Source organism: Pristiophorus japonicus, chromosome 14 (assembly GCF_044704955.1).
Source record: "Pristiophorus japonicus isolate sPriJap1 chromosome 14, sPriJap1.hap1, whole genome shotgun sequence".
Taxonomy (NCBI): Eukaryota; Metazoa; Chordata; class Chondrichthyes; family Pristiophoridae; genus Pristiophorus; species Pristiophorus japonicus.
The window spans coordinates 91,918,189-91,934,602 of NC_091990.1; the positions used below are offsets into that span (position 1 = coordinate 91,918,189).

Below are 16,414 nucleotides of genomic sequence, written 5' to 3' on the forward strand. Positions count from 1 at the left end.
ATCCGTAGCGCCGCCGCTAAACTCCGACCCAATATGGCGGGACTCATTGCCAGCATCACGCCCGGGCGGTAAGTCATTTGTGCCCCGGTGTGGGGGGGGGGGCACTAATGGGAGCCGCAAATGTGTTGCATTTCTAGCCCTATGATTCTGCTAGATTGAAGAATGGCCTGTCGAATTCTTCCTATTACCACACACTGGGCACGTTAAGAGGAGGATTAGAACATTCAATGTGTGGCTATGAGGCTGATGTAGAAGGGAAAGGTGCACATGCTTGGGGTATTGGAACATGGGTTGGATATACCTGTACTGAGGGGACAGCCTTCACATGATCCGAAATGGCACCAATATCGTTGTGTAGAGGGTAAATAGAGCAGTGAAGGAAAATTTAAACTAACGTGGCAGGAGGATGGGGAAAGGATAGGTTAGAGCCGAGAAGAGGGAGAGAAAGATTAATAAACCTGGGATGGATGTAGAAAAGTTAGCTGCAATAAATAATGACAAAATACGATGAGCGGAGAAAGATAGTGTGAGGAACAAGGGATATCAAAAAATTCAATGAGAACACAAGGTGAAAGAATAAGGGTCAAGGTTTAGAAAGAAGTCAGGATTGAGTAATATGTATATGAATGCATAAAACATTCAAAAATAGGTGAGTTAGAAGCATTAATAACCATGGGAGGGATATGATGCGATACTTATAATGGAGTTGTGGCCTAGATTTAGACTTAATGGGCCAAAATTTGAGTCCCTTACATGTGCATATGAGGTGCACACGCCCCCATAAGGGCCAAGCAAGTTCAGGATTTTGGCGTGCAAAGTGCAAGCACTAAATCCCGGAACTTGCAATGTCAAGAATCTTTTGACCGATCCAGCATATCCACGGGAAAAGAGCATTCGCGGGTGGATAGTTGGGCTATTTGCCCAGCGAATGCCCGTGAAATTCTTGCATAGAATCATAGAAATTTACAGCACGGTAGGAGGCCATTCGGCCCAACGTGTCCTGCCGGCCGACCAAGAGCTATCCAACCTAATCCCACTTTCCAGCTCTTGGTCCATAGCCCTGCAGGTTATGGCATTTCAAGTGCACATCCCAGTACTTTTTAAATGTTGTAATGGTTCCTGCCTCTACCACCCTTTCAGGCAGTGAGTTCCAGACCCCCACAACCCTCTGCGTGAAGACATTACCCCTCATATCTCCTCTTAACCTCCCCCCAATTACTTTAAATCTATGCCCCCCTGGTTGTTGATCCCTCAGCCAAGGGAAATAGGTCCTGCCTACCCACTATCTAAGCCCTTCATAATTTTATACACCTCAATCAGATCTCCCCTTAGCCTCCTCTGTTCCAAAGAAAACAGACCCAGCAACTCCAATCTTTCCTCATCGCCAAAATTCTCCACTCCAGGGAACATTCTTGTAAATCTCCTCTGCATCCTTTCCAGTGCAATCACATCTTTCCTGTAATGTGGTGACCAGAACTGCACGCAGTACACTGTATAAGTGTTTTATACAATACAAGGATAACCTCCTTGCTCTTCTATTCCATACCTCGACTAATAAAGGCAAGTATTCCCTATGCCACCTTAACCACCTTATCTACCTGGCCTGCTACCTTCAGGGACCTGTGGACCTGCACTCCAAGGTCCCTTTGTTCCTCTACACTTTTCATTGTCATACCATTTAATGTGTATTCCTTTGCCTTGCTAGACCTCCCCAGATGCATCACCTCACACTTATCCTGATTGAATTCCATTTGCCACTGTTCTGCCCACCTGACCAGTACATGATATCTCCCTGCAGTCCGCAGCTTTCTTCTTCATTATCAACCACATAGCCTATTTTAGTGTCATCTGCAAACTTCTTAATCATACCCCCAACATTTAAGTCCAAGTTATTGATCTATACACCACAAAAAGCAAGGGACCCAGCACTGAGCCCTGTGGAACCCCACTGGATACAGCCTTCCAGTCACAAAAACACCCATCAACCATTACCCTTTGCTTCCTGCCTCTGAGCCAATTTTGGATCCAGCTTACCACTTTGCCCTGGATCCCAGGGGCTTTTACTTTCGTGACCAGTCTGCCATGTATCAAAAGCTTTGCTAAAATCCATATACACTACATCATACGCACTGCCCACATCGACCCTCCTGGTTACCTTATCGAAAAATTTAATCAAGTTAGTCAGACACAACCTTCCCTTAACAAATCCATGCTGACTGTCCTTGATTAATCATGTCTTTCCAAATGAAGATTTATCCTGTCCCTCAGGATTTTTTCCAATAATTTTCCCACCACCGAAGTTAGGCTGACTGGCCTGTAATTACTCGGTCTATCTCTTTCTCCCTTTTTAAACAAAGCTACAACATTAGCAGTCCTCTGGCACCACATCTGCAGCCAGAAAGGATTGGAAAATGATGGTCAGAGCCTCTGCTATTTCCTCTTTTGCTTCTCTTAACAGCCTGGGACCCAATTCATCTGGGCCTGGGGATTTATCCACTTTCAAAGCTGCTAAGCCCCTTAATACCTCCTCTCTAACTAAGTTTATCTCGTCTAATATTTCACACTCCTTTTCCCTCATTGTAAAGTCTGCTTCGCCCCTCTCTTTTGTGAAAACAGATGCAAAGTATTAATTAAGAATCATACCCACGTCTTCTGCCTCCACACACAGATTTCCTTTATGGTCTCTAATAGGTTCTAGTTATCCTCTTGCTCGTAATGTATTTTTAAAACATCTTTGTGTTTTCCCTGATTTTATTTGCCAACATTCTTTCATGCTCTCTCTTTTCTTTCCTGATATCTTTTATTAATTGTACCTCTGCACTTATATTCCTCTAGAGTTTCTGCAGTATTGAGTTCTCGATATCTGTCATAAGCTTCCCTTTTTTTCTTCATCTTACCCTGTATGTCCCTTGACATCCAGGGGGCTCTAGATTTGTTAGCCCCACCCTTTTTTTTAAGGGAACATACTTGCTCTGAACCCTCAGGATCTACTCCTTGAATGCCTCCCACTGCTCTGACACTGATTTACCATCAAGTAGCCGTTTCCAGTCCACTTTGGACAAATCCCATCTCAGTTCAGCTTACGCCTGGTAAAAGCCTGTATTTACCAGCGTAAGAGTTTAAAAAACATAATAATAATTTATTTTCAATCATTTATACATTAAAAACCATGTGCAATAAGGTAAGTTTAATTTTATCCCTGTTAAAATATCTAAATTAATTTTTCAAAAAATAAAATTTTTGTTTTAAATATTTAATTAAATACCATTTTAATGAATTTTAAATACGTAATTTTTCATTTTTGAATTTGATGTCTAGATGTATTTTTGGGAGTATTCCCATTCATATTTATGGAGATTCCGTACATACAGAATCCCCATAAGTATGAATGGAGATTCCCTTTTATTGGTTGGGCCGGCCCACGTGTGGTGCTTGTGAACCGAATGGCCCCCTGGGATATGTGGGCCTCTACCCAGAGAGCCCCACGACTGCGAATCTCCGTAACACCGGACAACCGGGTACGCAGGCGATTTATTTGCGGATTGGAGGCATTTCCCCGCAGGAAGCCTCCAACCACAATTCAGGGTCAATATTCCTGGTTGAAGCATTTTCAGGAGAGGGCGAGGGGAACAAGGAAGGTGGGTGGAGTGGCTGTGTTAGCGAAGGATTGTACCACAGAACTAAGAGCGTAAGGATAACCTGGGGGTGGGGGGTGGGTGGCGCTTGTATAAGGATCCATACGGATAGAGTGAGAATTTGGAAGCAAAATTATACAATTCTCATTGAACATGACAGGTGAGATAGGGTAGAATCTGAAGACAATTCAAAGAAATATGTAAGTACGGTAGGGTAATAATAATGGGCGATTTTAACTATCCCAACAGAGATTGAAATCATGTGGTCAAAGTGAAAAATGTATTTTTAGAGAGCATCTGGGTCGGTTTCTAGATCAGTATGACTCTAGTCCAATAAGGGAAGAGGCATTGCTTGGATTAGTCCTGGGAAATGAAGTGGGGTAAATAGCTGATGTGAGAGAAGGAAGTTGGCAACTTGGCAATGGGGATCACAATATTTGAAAAGTCAAAGCTAAGGATTTTTTGAACTGTAAAAAGACAAAGGTCAGCGAGATGAGAAGGAACATGGCCCAAATTAACTGGACAGAAAAGTTAGGGAACAGGTTGACAGATCAGCAGTGGGAAATCTTCAAATATGAGATGAATAGAATGCAACATAAATATATTCCGATAAAGTAAAAAGGGGCGCACCAAACACTAAACTGAAACTTAAAAGGAGAAGTATGATAAAATTAGGGCTAACAATACGAAAGATCATAAGAAATAGGAGCAGGAGAAGGCGATACGGCCCCTCGAACCTGCTCCGCCATTTAATACGATCATGGCTGATCCGAACATAGACTCAGGTCCACTTCCCCGCCCGCTCTCCATAACCCCTTATCCCCTTATCATTTAAGAAACTGTCTATTTCTGTCTTAAATTTATTCAATGTCCCAGCTTCCACAGCTCTCTGAGGCAGCGAATTCCACAGATCCGCAACCCTCAGAGAAGAAATTTCTCCTTATCTCAGTTTTAAATGGACGACCCCTTATTCTAAGATCATGTCCTCTAGTTCGAGTCTCCCCTATCAGTGGAAACATCCTCTCTGCATCCACCTTGTCAAGCCCCCTCATAATCTTATACGTTTCGATAAGATCACCTCTCATTCTTCTGAATTCCAATGAGTATCCACACTGTTCGTAGATCACCATAACAACAAGTGTGAATATTTTGATTTTTATAAATGCTGCTGGAGGTGAGAATGTAGGTGTACTAGGGAAGGATACAAAACAATTGTTTGTGGTAACTGGAAAAATAATTAGTTCTGAATAAGTTAGCAGAACTCGGGGTGGATAAATCTCTGGGCCCTGATAGCACGCACCCGATGTTGTTGAAATAAATCAGAGAAAATAACAGGCTCTGGCCACAATGTTTCAGTTGTCCTTAAATATGCAGATTATGCAATTGGGTAACACTCATGTTCAAGGGAGAAAAGAGGATAAATAGTCCAACATCAGTTGTTGGCTAACTCTTTGAATCCATAATTTGATGTAAAATTAATGAGCATTTAGAAATTAATGAGTTATTCACGGACAGCCAGCATGGATTTGTTATACGCAAGTTGTGTTTGACAAATTTAATCGAGTTTTTGAAGAAGTGTCCAATTAGAAAAGATAAAGGAAAAGCAGTAGTGTGTCCATATATTTTCAGAAGGAACATAGGAACAGGAAGATGCCCTCGAGCCTGCTCCACCTTTCAATTGGGTCATGGCAGATCTGTATCTGAACTCCATTTACATACCTTTTCTCATATCCATTGATACCCTTACCCAACAAAATCAATTGATCTCAGTCTTAAAAATGGCAATTGCCCCAGCATCCACAGCCTTTTTGGGAAGAGAGTTGCAGGTTTCAACTACCCTCTCTCGAGATACAAGTGCTTCCTGATTTCAACCCTGAAAGGCCTGGCTCTAATTTTAAGATCATGCCCCCTTGTTCCGAATTCGTCCACCAGAGGAAATCGTTTCCCGTATCTACCCTATTGAATCCCTATATCATGTAAAATACCTTGATTAGATCACCCCTCAACTTTCTAAACTCAAGCAAACAAAAACCAAGTTGTCCTCATTATCTAACCCTTTAAGCCCCAATGTTCAATGAGGTGTCCAACTAGAGGCTTGTTAGAAAATATAAAACATGTGGTATAAGGGAAAATGTAGAACATGAACAGAAAGTTGGTTACTGGACAGGATAAAAAACATTTAGGATCAATGTGTTACACCGTATCCCTGCCACCAATTCCTTCCCCATCCTCGGCCACCGTCCCAAGCTGAAAACACAATGTTGATATTCCATTCTATCTTGAGCTGAGCTTCCAACCCCATATTCTCTCCATCGCATAGGCCACCTATTTCCACCTTCATAACATTACCCGCCTCTGCCCCTACCTCAGTGCATTTGCTGCTCCAACCCCCATCAATTCCTTTGTCATCTCCCGACTCTATATTCCAATGCTCACCTGACCGGCCTCCCATCTTCCACCCTCCATACTTCAACACATCCAAAACTCTGCTGTCTGTATGCTAACCTGCACCAAGTTCCATCATCCATCATCCTCTCTGATCTATATTAGCTCCTGGTCATCCAATGCCTTGATTTTAATATTCTCATCATGTTTAAATCCTTTTGTGGCATTGCCTCTCTCTAACCTCCTCCAGTCCCAGCAGTTTCCCCCGAACTCTCTGTTCTGCTGGCTCTGGTTTTTTATGTACACACCCCTCTGTCTCACTATTGACAGACAAGCCTTCCATGCTTTAGAATTTCCTCCCAAAACTCCTCTGCCTCTACACTTCATTCTCCTCTTTTAAGATGCTCCTTAAAACCCACCTCTTTGACAAACTTTTGGTCACCCTTCTTAATATCTCCTACTTTGGCCATTTTTGTGATCACACCTTTGTGAAGTATTTGGGACATTGGGCTACATTACAGGTGCTGTATAAATGCAAGTTGTTGTTGCTTGGGTAGGTGAAGTGATGTACCCCGTGGGTCAGTGCTGGGTCCACTTCTGTTCTCAGGATATATAGATGATTTGGACTCGGGAATAGGGATCACAGTATCAATATTTGCTAATAGCACAAAAGTTAGGAGCTTTGGCAAACAGCAAAGGAGGAGTATAAAATATTTCAAGAAAACTTAGTTAGCATAATGGGCAGACAGGTGGCAGCTACAGTTCAGTGTGGATAAGTGTGACGTCATACATTTTGGAATTCATCAGGCCAGGAATGGGAAACTATAATTAGGAGGAGAGACCTGAGAAACTGTAACTATTTCCATTGGAGGACAGAAGATTATAGGGAGATTTAATAGAGGTTTTTAAATTATGAAAGACTGTATAGTGAAAGACTATTTTTTCTGTTTGGGGACAGTGATGAGGGGTCCTCAATCTACGCAGAAGGTAGCACAGTGATTATAGTACTGGACTAGTAATCCAGAAGTCTCAACTAATGAACCAGAGATATGAGTTCAAATCCCACCACTGCAGCTGGGGAATTTAAATTCAATTAAATAAATCTGGAATAAAAAGCTACTATCAATAATGATGACCATAAAACTACCGGATTGTCGTAAAAACCCATCTGATTCACTAATGTCCTTTAGGGAAGGAAATCGGTCGCCCTTACCTGGTCTGGCTTATATGTGACTTCAGACCCACGGCAATGTGATTGGTTGATTCTTAACTGCGCACTGTGGTTCAAGAAGGCAGCTCATCACCACCTTCTCAAGGGCAATTAGGGATGGGCAATAAATGCCGGCCTTGCCAGCGACACCCATATCCCATCAACTAATAAAAAAAAAAGGTTGTACTACAGAATGCTTTTCCATAAGGAGTTGGGGTTGAGCCAGTACCATTGCATCTTTTAAAAGAAAATTAGATGAAAAATTTGAAGTAGCTGATGATACAGGGAGAGCAAATACACAATGGGCAGAATGGCTTCCTTCTGCACTATAAACTTGTATAGTTCTGTGTAAAATTTTAAATGCATTACACTGATAAATAAAAGATCTTTATGGCCTAAGCCTCTCAGCTAAGATTCAGAATCTTCTCAGCTACTTTAGTTAAAAGTCATGAGTGCATAATCGAAGCTGACAAGTCAGTATAGTACTGTCGGAGGTGCCATCTTTTTGATGAGGCATTAAACCAAGGCCCCGTCTTCCATCTCAGGCAGATGTATAAGATCACACAATACTATTTAAAGAGCAGGGAAGTTACCCTGCTCTCCTCGCCAGCACTGAACACTCATTTAAAAAAAGAATGATCTCATTTATTTCATTTCCGTTTTTGTGGGACCTTGCTGTGCGCAAATTAGCTGCCAGGTTTCTACATTACAACAGTGACTGCTTTGGGATGTTTTGAGATCATGAAAGTTCTATTTAAGATGCGGTTCAAACACAGGGCTCTCAACACTGACTAATTCGCAGTAAATATGCAGTGTTTAGCTGCTATAAAGATTTTGACATTTTATAAAAGAACATGACACTGAAGAAAAGCTTTTGTTTAATAAAGCAGGTACCAGGCACAAAACTCCTCTTTTGAAGTTGAGAATCCAGAGCTTTGAAACATATGACGTGTGCAAATATGATTCTGTAAGTGGGCCATTAGTTACGAAGAAAAACCAGCATTATGTTGTATTTTTAGTTGAAAAATAGGAATTTCAAATAGAGATGATGGAGGGGCACAGCACATTTCACAGCAACAGTCTACCCCAGATTAATCCATGGAAGTCTGGTGGGATTGTACCTGTGGTCTTCGCATGCAGAGTCCCAGTCTCAGCATTGCTGGATGGAAGGGAACAATACAACATCCCCAAAGGAAAGAAGGAAAATCAAATATCACAGTCCCCCTGGTTCTAACTACATGCTACCCTCGGCCAACCCCTCTGTTAGAAATACAACAGTTTGGGGAAGGTTTGAGAGAATGGTCAGTTCTTGGTATTCACAGCTGACAAATGTGGCTAAATGGTTCGGAGAAAGGTGTTGTAAAGTTTACATCTATTCAAAACGCCGCATTAATCACTCTTCTCATCTCTCTTTGCAGCAGAAGTCAGTGTCACGGAAGAAATGTGCTGCCTGCAAGATAGTGGTTCACACAGCCTGCATTGAGCATCTGGAGAAAGTAAGTCTCTTGCATCTCTTGAATCTGTGGAGATATACTTCCAATTACCACACGGCATTTAGTTCACATAGAAACATAGAAAATAGGTGCAGGAGTAGGCCCTTCGAGCCTGCACCACCATTCAATAAGATCATGGCTGATCATTCACCTCAGTACCCCTTTCCTGCTTTCTCTCCATACCCCTTGATCCCTTTAGCCGTAAGGACCATATCTAACTCCCTCTTGATAGATCCACTCTGCATTGTAGCAGATGTAAGTATCGTTGAGTATTCTTTGCTGATTAACTTCTGGATGGCCAAGGAGGGACTTTGCAGACCTTTCCCTCTGGTCCTTCCAAATAACCTTCCCTCATTTAGTGCATTTTTATGTTCTTCGGGATGAAATACCAATGAGCCAAGCTCCTTCCCATTCGCTCCCATTCAATAGCATTCCAACGGACCAAACCCCTTCCCAGTCACTCCTATTGTATGGTATCCTCGATATAAAGCAGGCACTTGATACTAAATTTTGGGTTAGTATTCCTCAATTGTGTTTTTTTTTTAAACATTTATTCAATCTACACCCAGATCATAGAATCATAGACTAGAAATTTACATCACAGAAGGAGGCCATTTCGGCCCGTCGTGTCCACACCAGCCGACAAAGAGCTATCCAGCCTGATCCCAAATCCAGCTCTTGATCCGTAACCCTGTAGGTTATGGCACATCAAGTCCGCATCCAAGTACTTTTTAAATGCGATGAGGATTTCTGTCTTTAACACCCTTTCAGGCAGTGGATTCCAGACCCTACACCCAATGGCTGAAAAATTTTCCTCGTCCCTTCTAAACCTCCTACCAATTACTTTAAATCTATGCCCCCTGGATGTTGACCCCTCTGCTAAGGAAATAGGTCCATCCTATCCACGCTATCCAGCCCCTCATAATTTTATACACCTCAATAAAGTCTCCCCTCAGCCTCCCCTGTTCCAAAGAAAACAAACCCAGCCTATCCAATCTTTCCTCATAGCTAAAATTCTCCAGTGCAGGCAACATCCTCGTAAATCTTCTCTGTACCCTCTCTAGTGCAATCACATAGATACCAGGCTTCACCTGGAGATAATACATTTCAAAAATCTCTGAATTTCATTTTTTTTGATTTCCAATGCATGTCGAGTCTATATTTGAGATGTTTCAGTCAGTTTTCTTCTTTCTCATTAGCTAAGTGTTTAAGTTTGTGTGTTTTTCCTTTCTGGTTGGTGAATTATGCAACCATGACAATAATGCATAATAATGCATAGTAAATAATCTCTCAGCTTCAACTCTCTGCAGCAAAAAAAATTCTCTCGAGACCCGTCCTCACCCAGGGTTAGACAGAGAGAATTGTGTCACGTTAAATATTGAGTGATTTATTATTTCCAGGAGCGATCTCGTTAGCTGGATGCTCTCCCCACTCATCCCCACGAGCTGTCCTATGTTCCCTGTATTCTGTATTTCAGGTTCAGCTCTCCCTCCCACCCTCCTCTGCCGTCTTCCAGGTGTGTCTTGCTGCGACACACTGGGACCCGTAGCCTCAAACGGTTGAATCGCAGAGGAAAGGGCTTGGAATCCTCGAGGGGTTCACCAGCTCTAATTCCAGTGTAACCATCTCAGTATCGATGTTTTCCTGCTGCCCTTCATTCTTCTGATGTAGATAGAAACATAGAAAATAGGTGCAGGAATAGGCTATTCGGGTCTTCGAGCCAGCACCACCATTCAATATGATCATGGCTGATCATGCAACTTCAGTACCCCATTCCTGCTTTCTCTCCGTACCCCTTGATCCCTTTAGCTGTAAGGGCCACATCTAACTCCCTTTTGAATATATCTAACGAACTGGCCTCAACAACTTTCTGTGGTAGAGATATCCATAGGTTCACAACTCTGAGTGAAGAAGTTTCTCCTCATCTCGGTCCTAAATGGCTTACCCCTTATCCTTAGACTGTGACCCCTGGTTCTGGACTTCCCCAACATCGGGAACATTCTTCCTGCATCTAGCCTGTCCAATCCCGTCAGAATTTTATATGTTTCTGAGATCCCCTCTCATTCTTCTAAATTCCAGTGAATATAAGCCTAGTCGATCTAGTTTTTCTTCATATGTCAGTCCTGCCATCCCGGGAATCAGTCTGGTGAACCTTCGCTGCACTCCCTCAATAGCAAGAATGTCTTTCCTCAGATTAGGAGACCAAAACTGTATTCAAGGTGTGGCCTCACCCAGGCCCTATACAACTGCAAGATCTCCCTGTTCCTATACTCAAATCCTCTCGCTATGAAGACCAACATGCCATTTGCCGCCTTCACCACCTGCTTACCTGCATGCCAACTTTCAATGACTGATGTGCCATGACACTCAGGTCTCGTTGCACCTCCCGTTTTCCTAATCTGTCACCATTCAGATAATATTCTGCCTTCCTGTTTTTGCCACCAATGTGGATAACCTCACATTTATCTACATTATACTGTATCTGCCATGCATTTGCCCACTCACCTAACCTGTCCAAGTCACCCTGCAGCCTCAGCATCCTCCTCACAGCTCACACCGCCACCCAGCTTAGTGTCATCTGCAAACTTGGAGATATTACATTCAATTCCTTCGTCTAAATCATTGATGTATATTGTAAATAGCTGGGGTCCCAGCACTGAACCTTGCGGTGCTCCACTAGTCACTGCCTGCCATTCTGAAAAGGACTGACAGTTTCCTGAACATGCTCTTCTACTTCAGGTGCATCTTCTGTCTCTTCCTGATGCGCAACATCTGCAAACATAACAGAGCAGATGATTGGTTAGTAGCAGGGAAGGAAGCGGAAATGTAGCTAACCCACGCAACACTTAACATTTAGTCAACCCAGACTGTGCAATTTGCAGTGCTTATTCTCTCTCGGTAACCTGGGCCTAGCGTCCACGTTGGTGATTGATCATCTCCTGTAAGATTTAGTCATAATAGCTATCCTCTGTTCCACGGCTGTTAGTTGCAGCCTACTTGCCGGACCTCCTCCACTTTGTGACCATTCTCGGTTGATCTGTGACACCATCTTCTGCAAAGATGAAAATAGAACTTTTTAAGGTCCTTCTGCACACACACACGCACACACACACGAATCACATTTACAGATGTTATTGCAGTGCATCAATATAAATATTAATTTTAATAAATTTAAATAAAAATATCACTTACAGTCACTGCTTGTTTGAGGTCCTGCCGCTTCTTTTTGAGCTGTGCGTCGCTTCTTGGGGTAATGGACAATGAATTAAAACTCTACTGCAACTTGGTCCCAAACTTTTGCGAGTACAGAGGGTTCCGTTTTTTTTTGGGCACATTCTTCCTTTGTTTTCAAGCACATCCCATCTCCTCTCACTGATGTCTACCAGGGACTCAATTTCTTCTGCTAGAAATCTCTTGGCCCTTACAGCTTCCCCTTCTCCTTCTCAGTCCCCTTCCCTTGCATCCATCTTTTGTTCGAAGCTGTATTTTCAATCTGCAAATCCAGCTCTGATACCAATAGGTTCTCACTGTTGATCTAGACCAGGCAGACCCATCACGTGTAGAAAGTGATTTTTTTTCCAGCGCATGAGCCGTGATTTTTTTTGCGCACACTACAAGCTCCGCCTCCAGAATTGTCTTCGGGTGTAGTGTAGCGCTAAAAATAACTTCTAATTTGTGGAAAGTGCCGGTTTTTTTTTAGCACAACTGGGGTGGCGGAGGGGGAGAAAACATACGTTATCGTACGTGGGCACCAAAAATCGTGAAGGTGGAAAACCGGGGCCTAACTTTTTGTGTTTTGTGCACAAGGACCCCCAGGTCTCTCTGTACTGCAGCATTTTGTAATTTCTCTCCTTTTAAATAATAATTTGCTTTTTTATTTTTCTGCCAAAGTGGATAACCTCACACTTTCCCACATTATGCTCCATCTGCCTAATGTTTACCCACTCACTTAGCCTATCTATATCACTTTGCAGATTTTTTGTGTCCTCCTCACAACTTGCTTTCCCACCTATCTTTGTATCATCTGCAAACTTAGTTACATTACACTTGGTCCCTTCATCCAAGTCATTAATATAGATTGTACATGTGCACCCCACTAGTTATTGTTTGCCAACCGGAAAATGACACATTTATCCCGACTCTCTGTTTTCAATTAGTTAGCCAATACGCTATCTATACTAATATATCACCCCCAACCCTGTGAGCTTTTATCTTGTGCAGTAACCTTTTATGTGGCACCTTATCAAATGCCTTCTGGAAATCCAAATACACCACATCCACCCTACTCATTGCATCCTCAAAGAACTCCAGTAAATTTGTCAAACATGATTTCCCTTTCATAAAACCATGCTGACTCTGCTTGGCTGTATTATGCTTTCCCAAATGTCCTGCTACTGCTTCCATAATAATGGACTCCAGCATTTTCCCAACAACAGATGTTAGACTAACTGATCTATCGTTTCCTGCTTTGTCTGCCTACTTTTTTAAATAGGGGCGTTACATTTGCGGTTTTCCAATCCGCTGGGACTTCTCCAGAATCCAATGAATTTTGGTAGATTAGAAACCAATGCATCCACTATCTCTGCAGCCGCTTTGTTTAAGACCCTAGGATGCAGGCCATCAGGCCCAGGGGACTTGTCTACCTGTAGTCCCATTATTTTACTGAGTACTTTTTCTTTAGTGATTGTATTAAGTTCCCCCCTCTCTTTAGCCCATTGATTATCCATTATTGGGATGTTTTTAGTGTCTTCTATCGTGAAGACCGATACAAAATATTTGTTCAAAGTCTGTGCCATTTCCTTGTTCCCCATTATTAATTCCCCAGTCTCATCCTCTAAGGGTCCAACATTTACTTTAGCTACTCGCTTCCTTTTTACATACCTGTAGAAACTTTTACTATCTGTTTTTATATTTCTTGCTAGTTCACTCTCATAATCTATCATCGCTTTATTTATTATTTTTTAGTTGGCCTTTTGCTGGTTTTTAAAAGCTTCCCAATCCTCTGGCCTCCCACTAATCTTGACCACTTTGTCTGCCATTGTTTTCAATTTGATGTCATTCTTTACTTCCTTAGTTAGCCATGGATGGTTCTTCCTTCTCTTAAAGTCTTTCCTTCTCACTGGAATATATTTTTGTTGAGAGTTATGAAATATCTCCTTAAATGTCCACCACTGCTCATCAACTGTCTTACACTTTAATCTATTTTTCCAGTTCACTTTAGCCAACTCTGTCTTCATACTTTTGTAGTCTCCTTTATTTAGGATCAGGACACTGGTTTGAGATCCAACTTTCTCATCCTCCAACTGAATTTGAAATTTAACCATGCTATGATCACTCTTTCCTAGAGGATAGAAACATAGAAAATAGGTGCAGGAGTAGGCCATTCGGCCCTTCGAGCCTGCACCACCATTCAATAAGATCATGGCTGATCATTCCCTCAGTACCCCTTTCCTGCTTTCTCTCCATACCCCTTGATCCCTTTAGCAGTAAGGGCCATATCTAACTCCCTCTTGAATATATCCAATGAACTGGCATCAACAACTCTCTACAGCAGGGAATTCCACAGATTAACAACTCTCTGAGTGAAGAAGTTTCTCCTCATCTCAGTCCGAAATGGCCTACCCCTTATCCTAAGACTGTGTCTCCTGGTTCTGGACTTTCCCAAAATCGGAAACATTCTTCCCGCATCTAACCTGTCCAGTCCTGTCAGAATTTTATACGTTTCTATGAGATCCCCTCTCATCCTTCTAAACTCCGGTGTATAAAGGCCCAGTTGATCCAGTCTCTCCTCATATGTCAGTCCAGCCATCCCTGGAATCAGTCTGGAGAACCTTTGCTGCACTCCCTCAATAGCAAGAACATCCTTCCTCAGATTAGGAGACCAAAACTGAACACAATATTCCAGGTGAGGTCTCAACAAGGCCCTGTACAACTGCAGTAAGACCTCCCTGCTCCTATACTCAAATCCCCAACCAAGAAGGCCAACATACCATTTGCCTTCTTCAGCGCCTGCTGTACTTGCATGCCAACTTTCAGTAACTGATGAACCATGACACCCAGGTCTCGTTGCACCTCCCCTTTTCCTAATCTGCCGCCATTCAAATAATATTCTGCCTTCGTGTTTTTGCCCCCAAAGTGGATAACCTCACATTTATCCACATTATACTGCATCTGCCATGCTTTTGCCCACTCACCTAACCTGTCCAAGTCACCCTGCAGCCTCTTAGCGTCCTCCTCACAGCTCACACCGCCACCCAGTTTAGTGTCATCTGCAAACTTGGAGATATTACACTCAATTCCTTCATCTAAATCATTAATGTATATTGTAAAGAGCTGGGGTCCCTGCAGCACTCCACTAGTCACTGCCTGCCATTCTGAAAAGGACCTGTTTATCCCGACTCTCTGCTTCCTGTCTGCCAACCAGTTCTCTATCCATGTCAATACATTACTCCCAATACCATGTGCTCTGATTTTGCACACCAATCTCTTGTGTGGGACCTTGTCAAAAGCCTTTTGAAAGTCCAAATATCCTTTACTACGAGATCATTTATTAATCCTGTCTCATTACACAGTACCATAGCTAAGAAAGCCTGCTCCCTGGTTGGTTCCCTTGTTTTTCCACTTCTGATTTTAAATTCATTTCTTGGAGGTGCTATGTAATCATCTGAAATTTATAAAAATCCTTTATAAAAAATGGATTGCAAAACAATTGTCTTGATGTCTGTATGTTCTTCTTAAAGATTAGACCAATTCTATGTGATGTTCCTTTTTAAATCTCCAGATAAATTTTAGATGTAAACCAACATTCCGGGAGTCTGGGTCACGTAATATTCGCGAGGTAAGTGAATACACGGGCAGTGATAAGGAAAAGGTTATCCCTGTGTTGAAGATGGTTGATGTTTGATATGAAGTCAGTTCCTGCCAGAATTAGCTGTGAGTCTTGCTGCAGTGTCTACATACAGCTCAGGCTGACATGCCCACTGTAAAGTAGATAGGTTTACAGAGACGGTAATAGGAACATCTTTTAAGGTTCCTTCCCCGTTGGTTGATATTTCTGACTGCCCCAGTAGGTATATCTGTTGAAATTAAGAACTATATTGATTTTGAGCAATGCCTAGCTAATATCTTGCCGCTTATTTTTTTTTAAATACATTTGGAGAAAATTGCAAAGCAAGTTATGAAATCTTTTTTCATTTTTAAATAAGTCTCAATATAAACCCTTACAGCTTCAATTATTGAAACCAATTTTCCAATGGGGCCAATTTAAAAAATAAGTAAAATTTCACAACTCGCTTTGCAATATTGGCCTAGTCTACTCAATCTTTCTTCATAAGGCAATCCCCCGCCATCCCAAATGTATTAAAAAAAAAATAAGCGATAAGATGTTGGGTCAAATCTGAGAGTTCCCATATGTTTAATTCTCACTGGTACATTTAAAACCACTTTCTGATGTCAAAATAGCAAGTCCAGTGATCACCCTTTTACAGTCTTCTTTCACCATATGCGATGGAACGACGTGAAATTAACAAAAGGACTAGCAGAAGTTTGTTTCAAACAACCTGTGGCTATTGAACTGTCAACCAAAGTTAGAATAAGGGCATAATGGTATCAGACAATTTTAATGAAAAGTGATATCCAGTACCTCCAATACTTCAAAAATGCTAATGTTGATACAATGTGCACTTGCCCAG

The 16,414-nt window shown here is 42.1% G+C and overlaps 1 protein-coding gene across 3 annotated transcripts in view; it reads left to right on the plus strand.

Moving 5' to 3' along the window:
- The window catches only part of LOC139279980 (diacylglycerol kinase zeta-like), a 521,188-nt gene that overhangs the window by 232,303 nt on the left and 272,471 nt on the right, over positions 1–16,414 (plus strand). For all 3 annotated transcript variants that reach the window (XM_070899368.1, XM_070899369.1, XM_070899370.1), the window contains 2 exons: positions 8,649–8,726; positions 15,505–15,561. In XM_070899368.1, the coding sequence (XP_070755469.1) occupies positions 8,649–8,726; positions 15,505–15,561 (135 nt within the window). The remainder of the gene's footprint in view (positions 1–8,648; positions 8,727–15,504; positions 15,562–16,414) is intronic.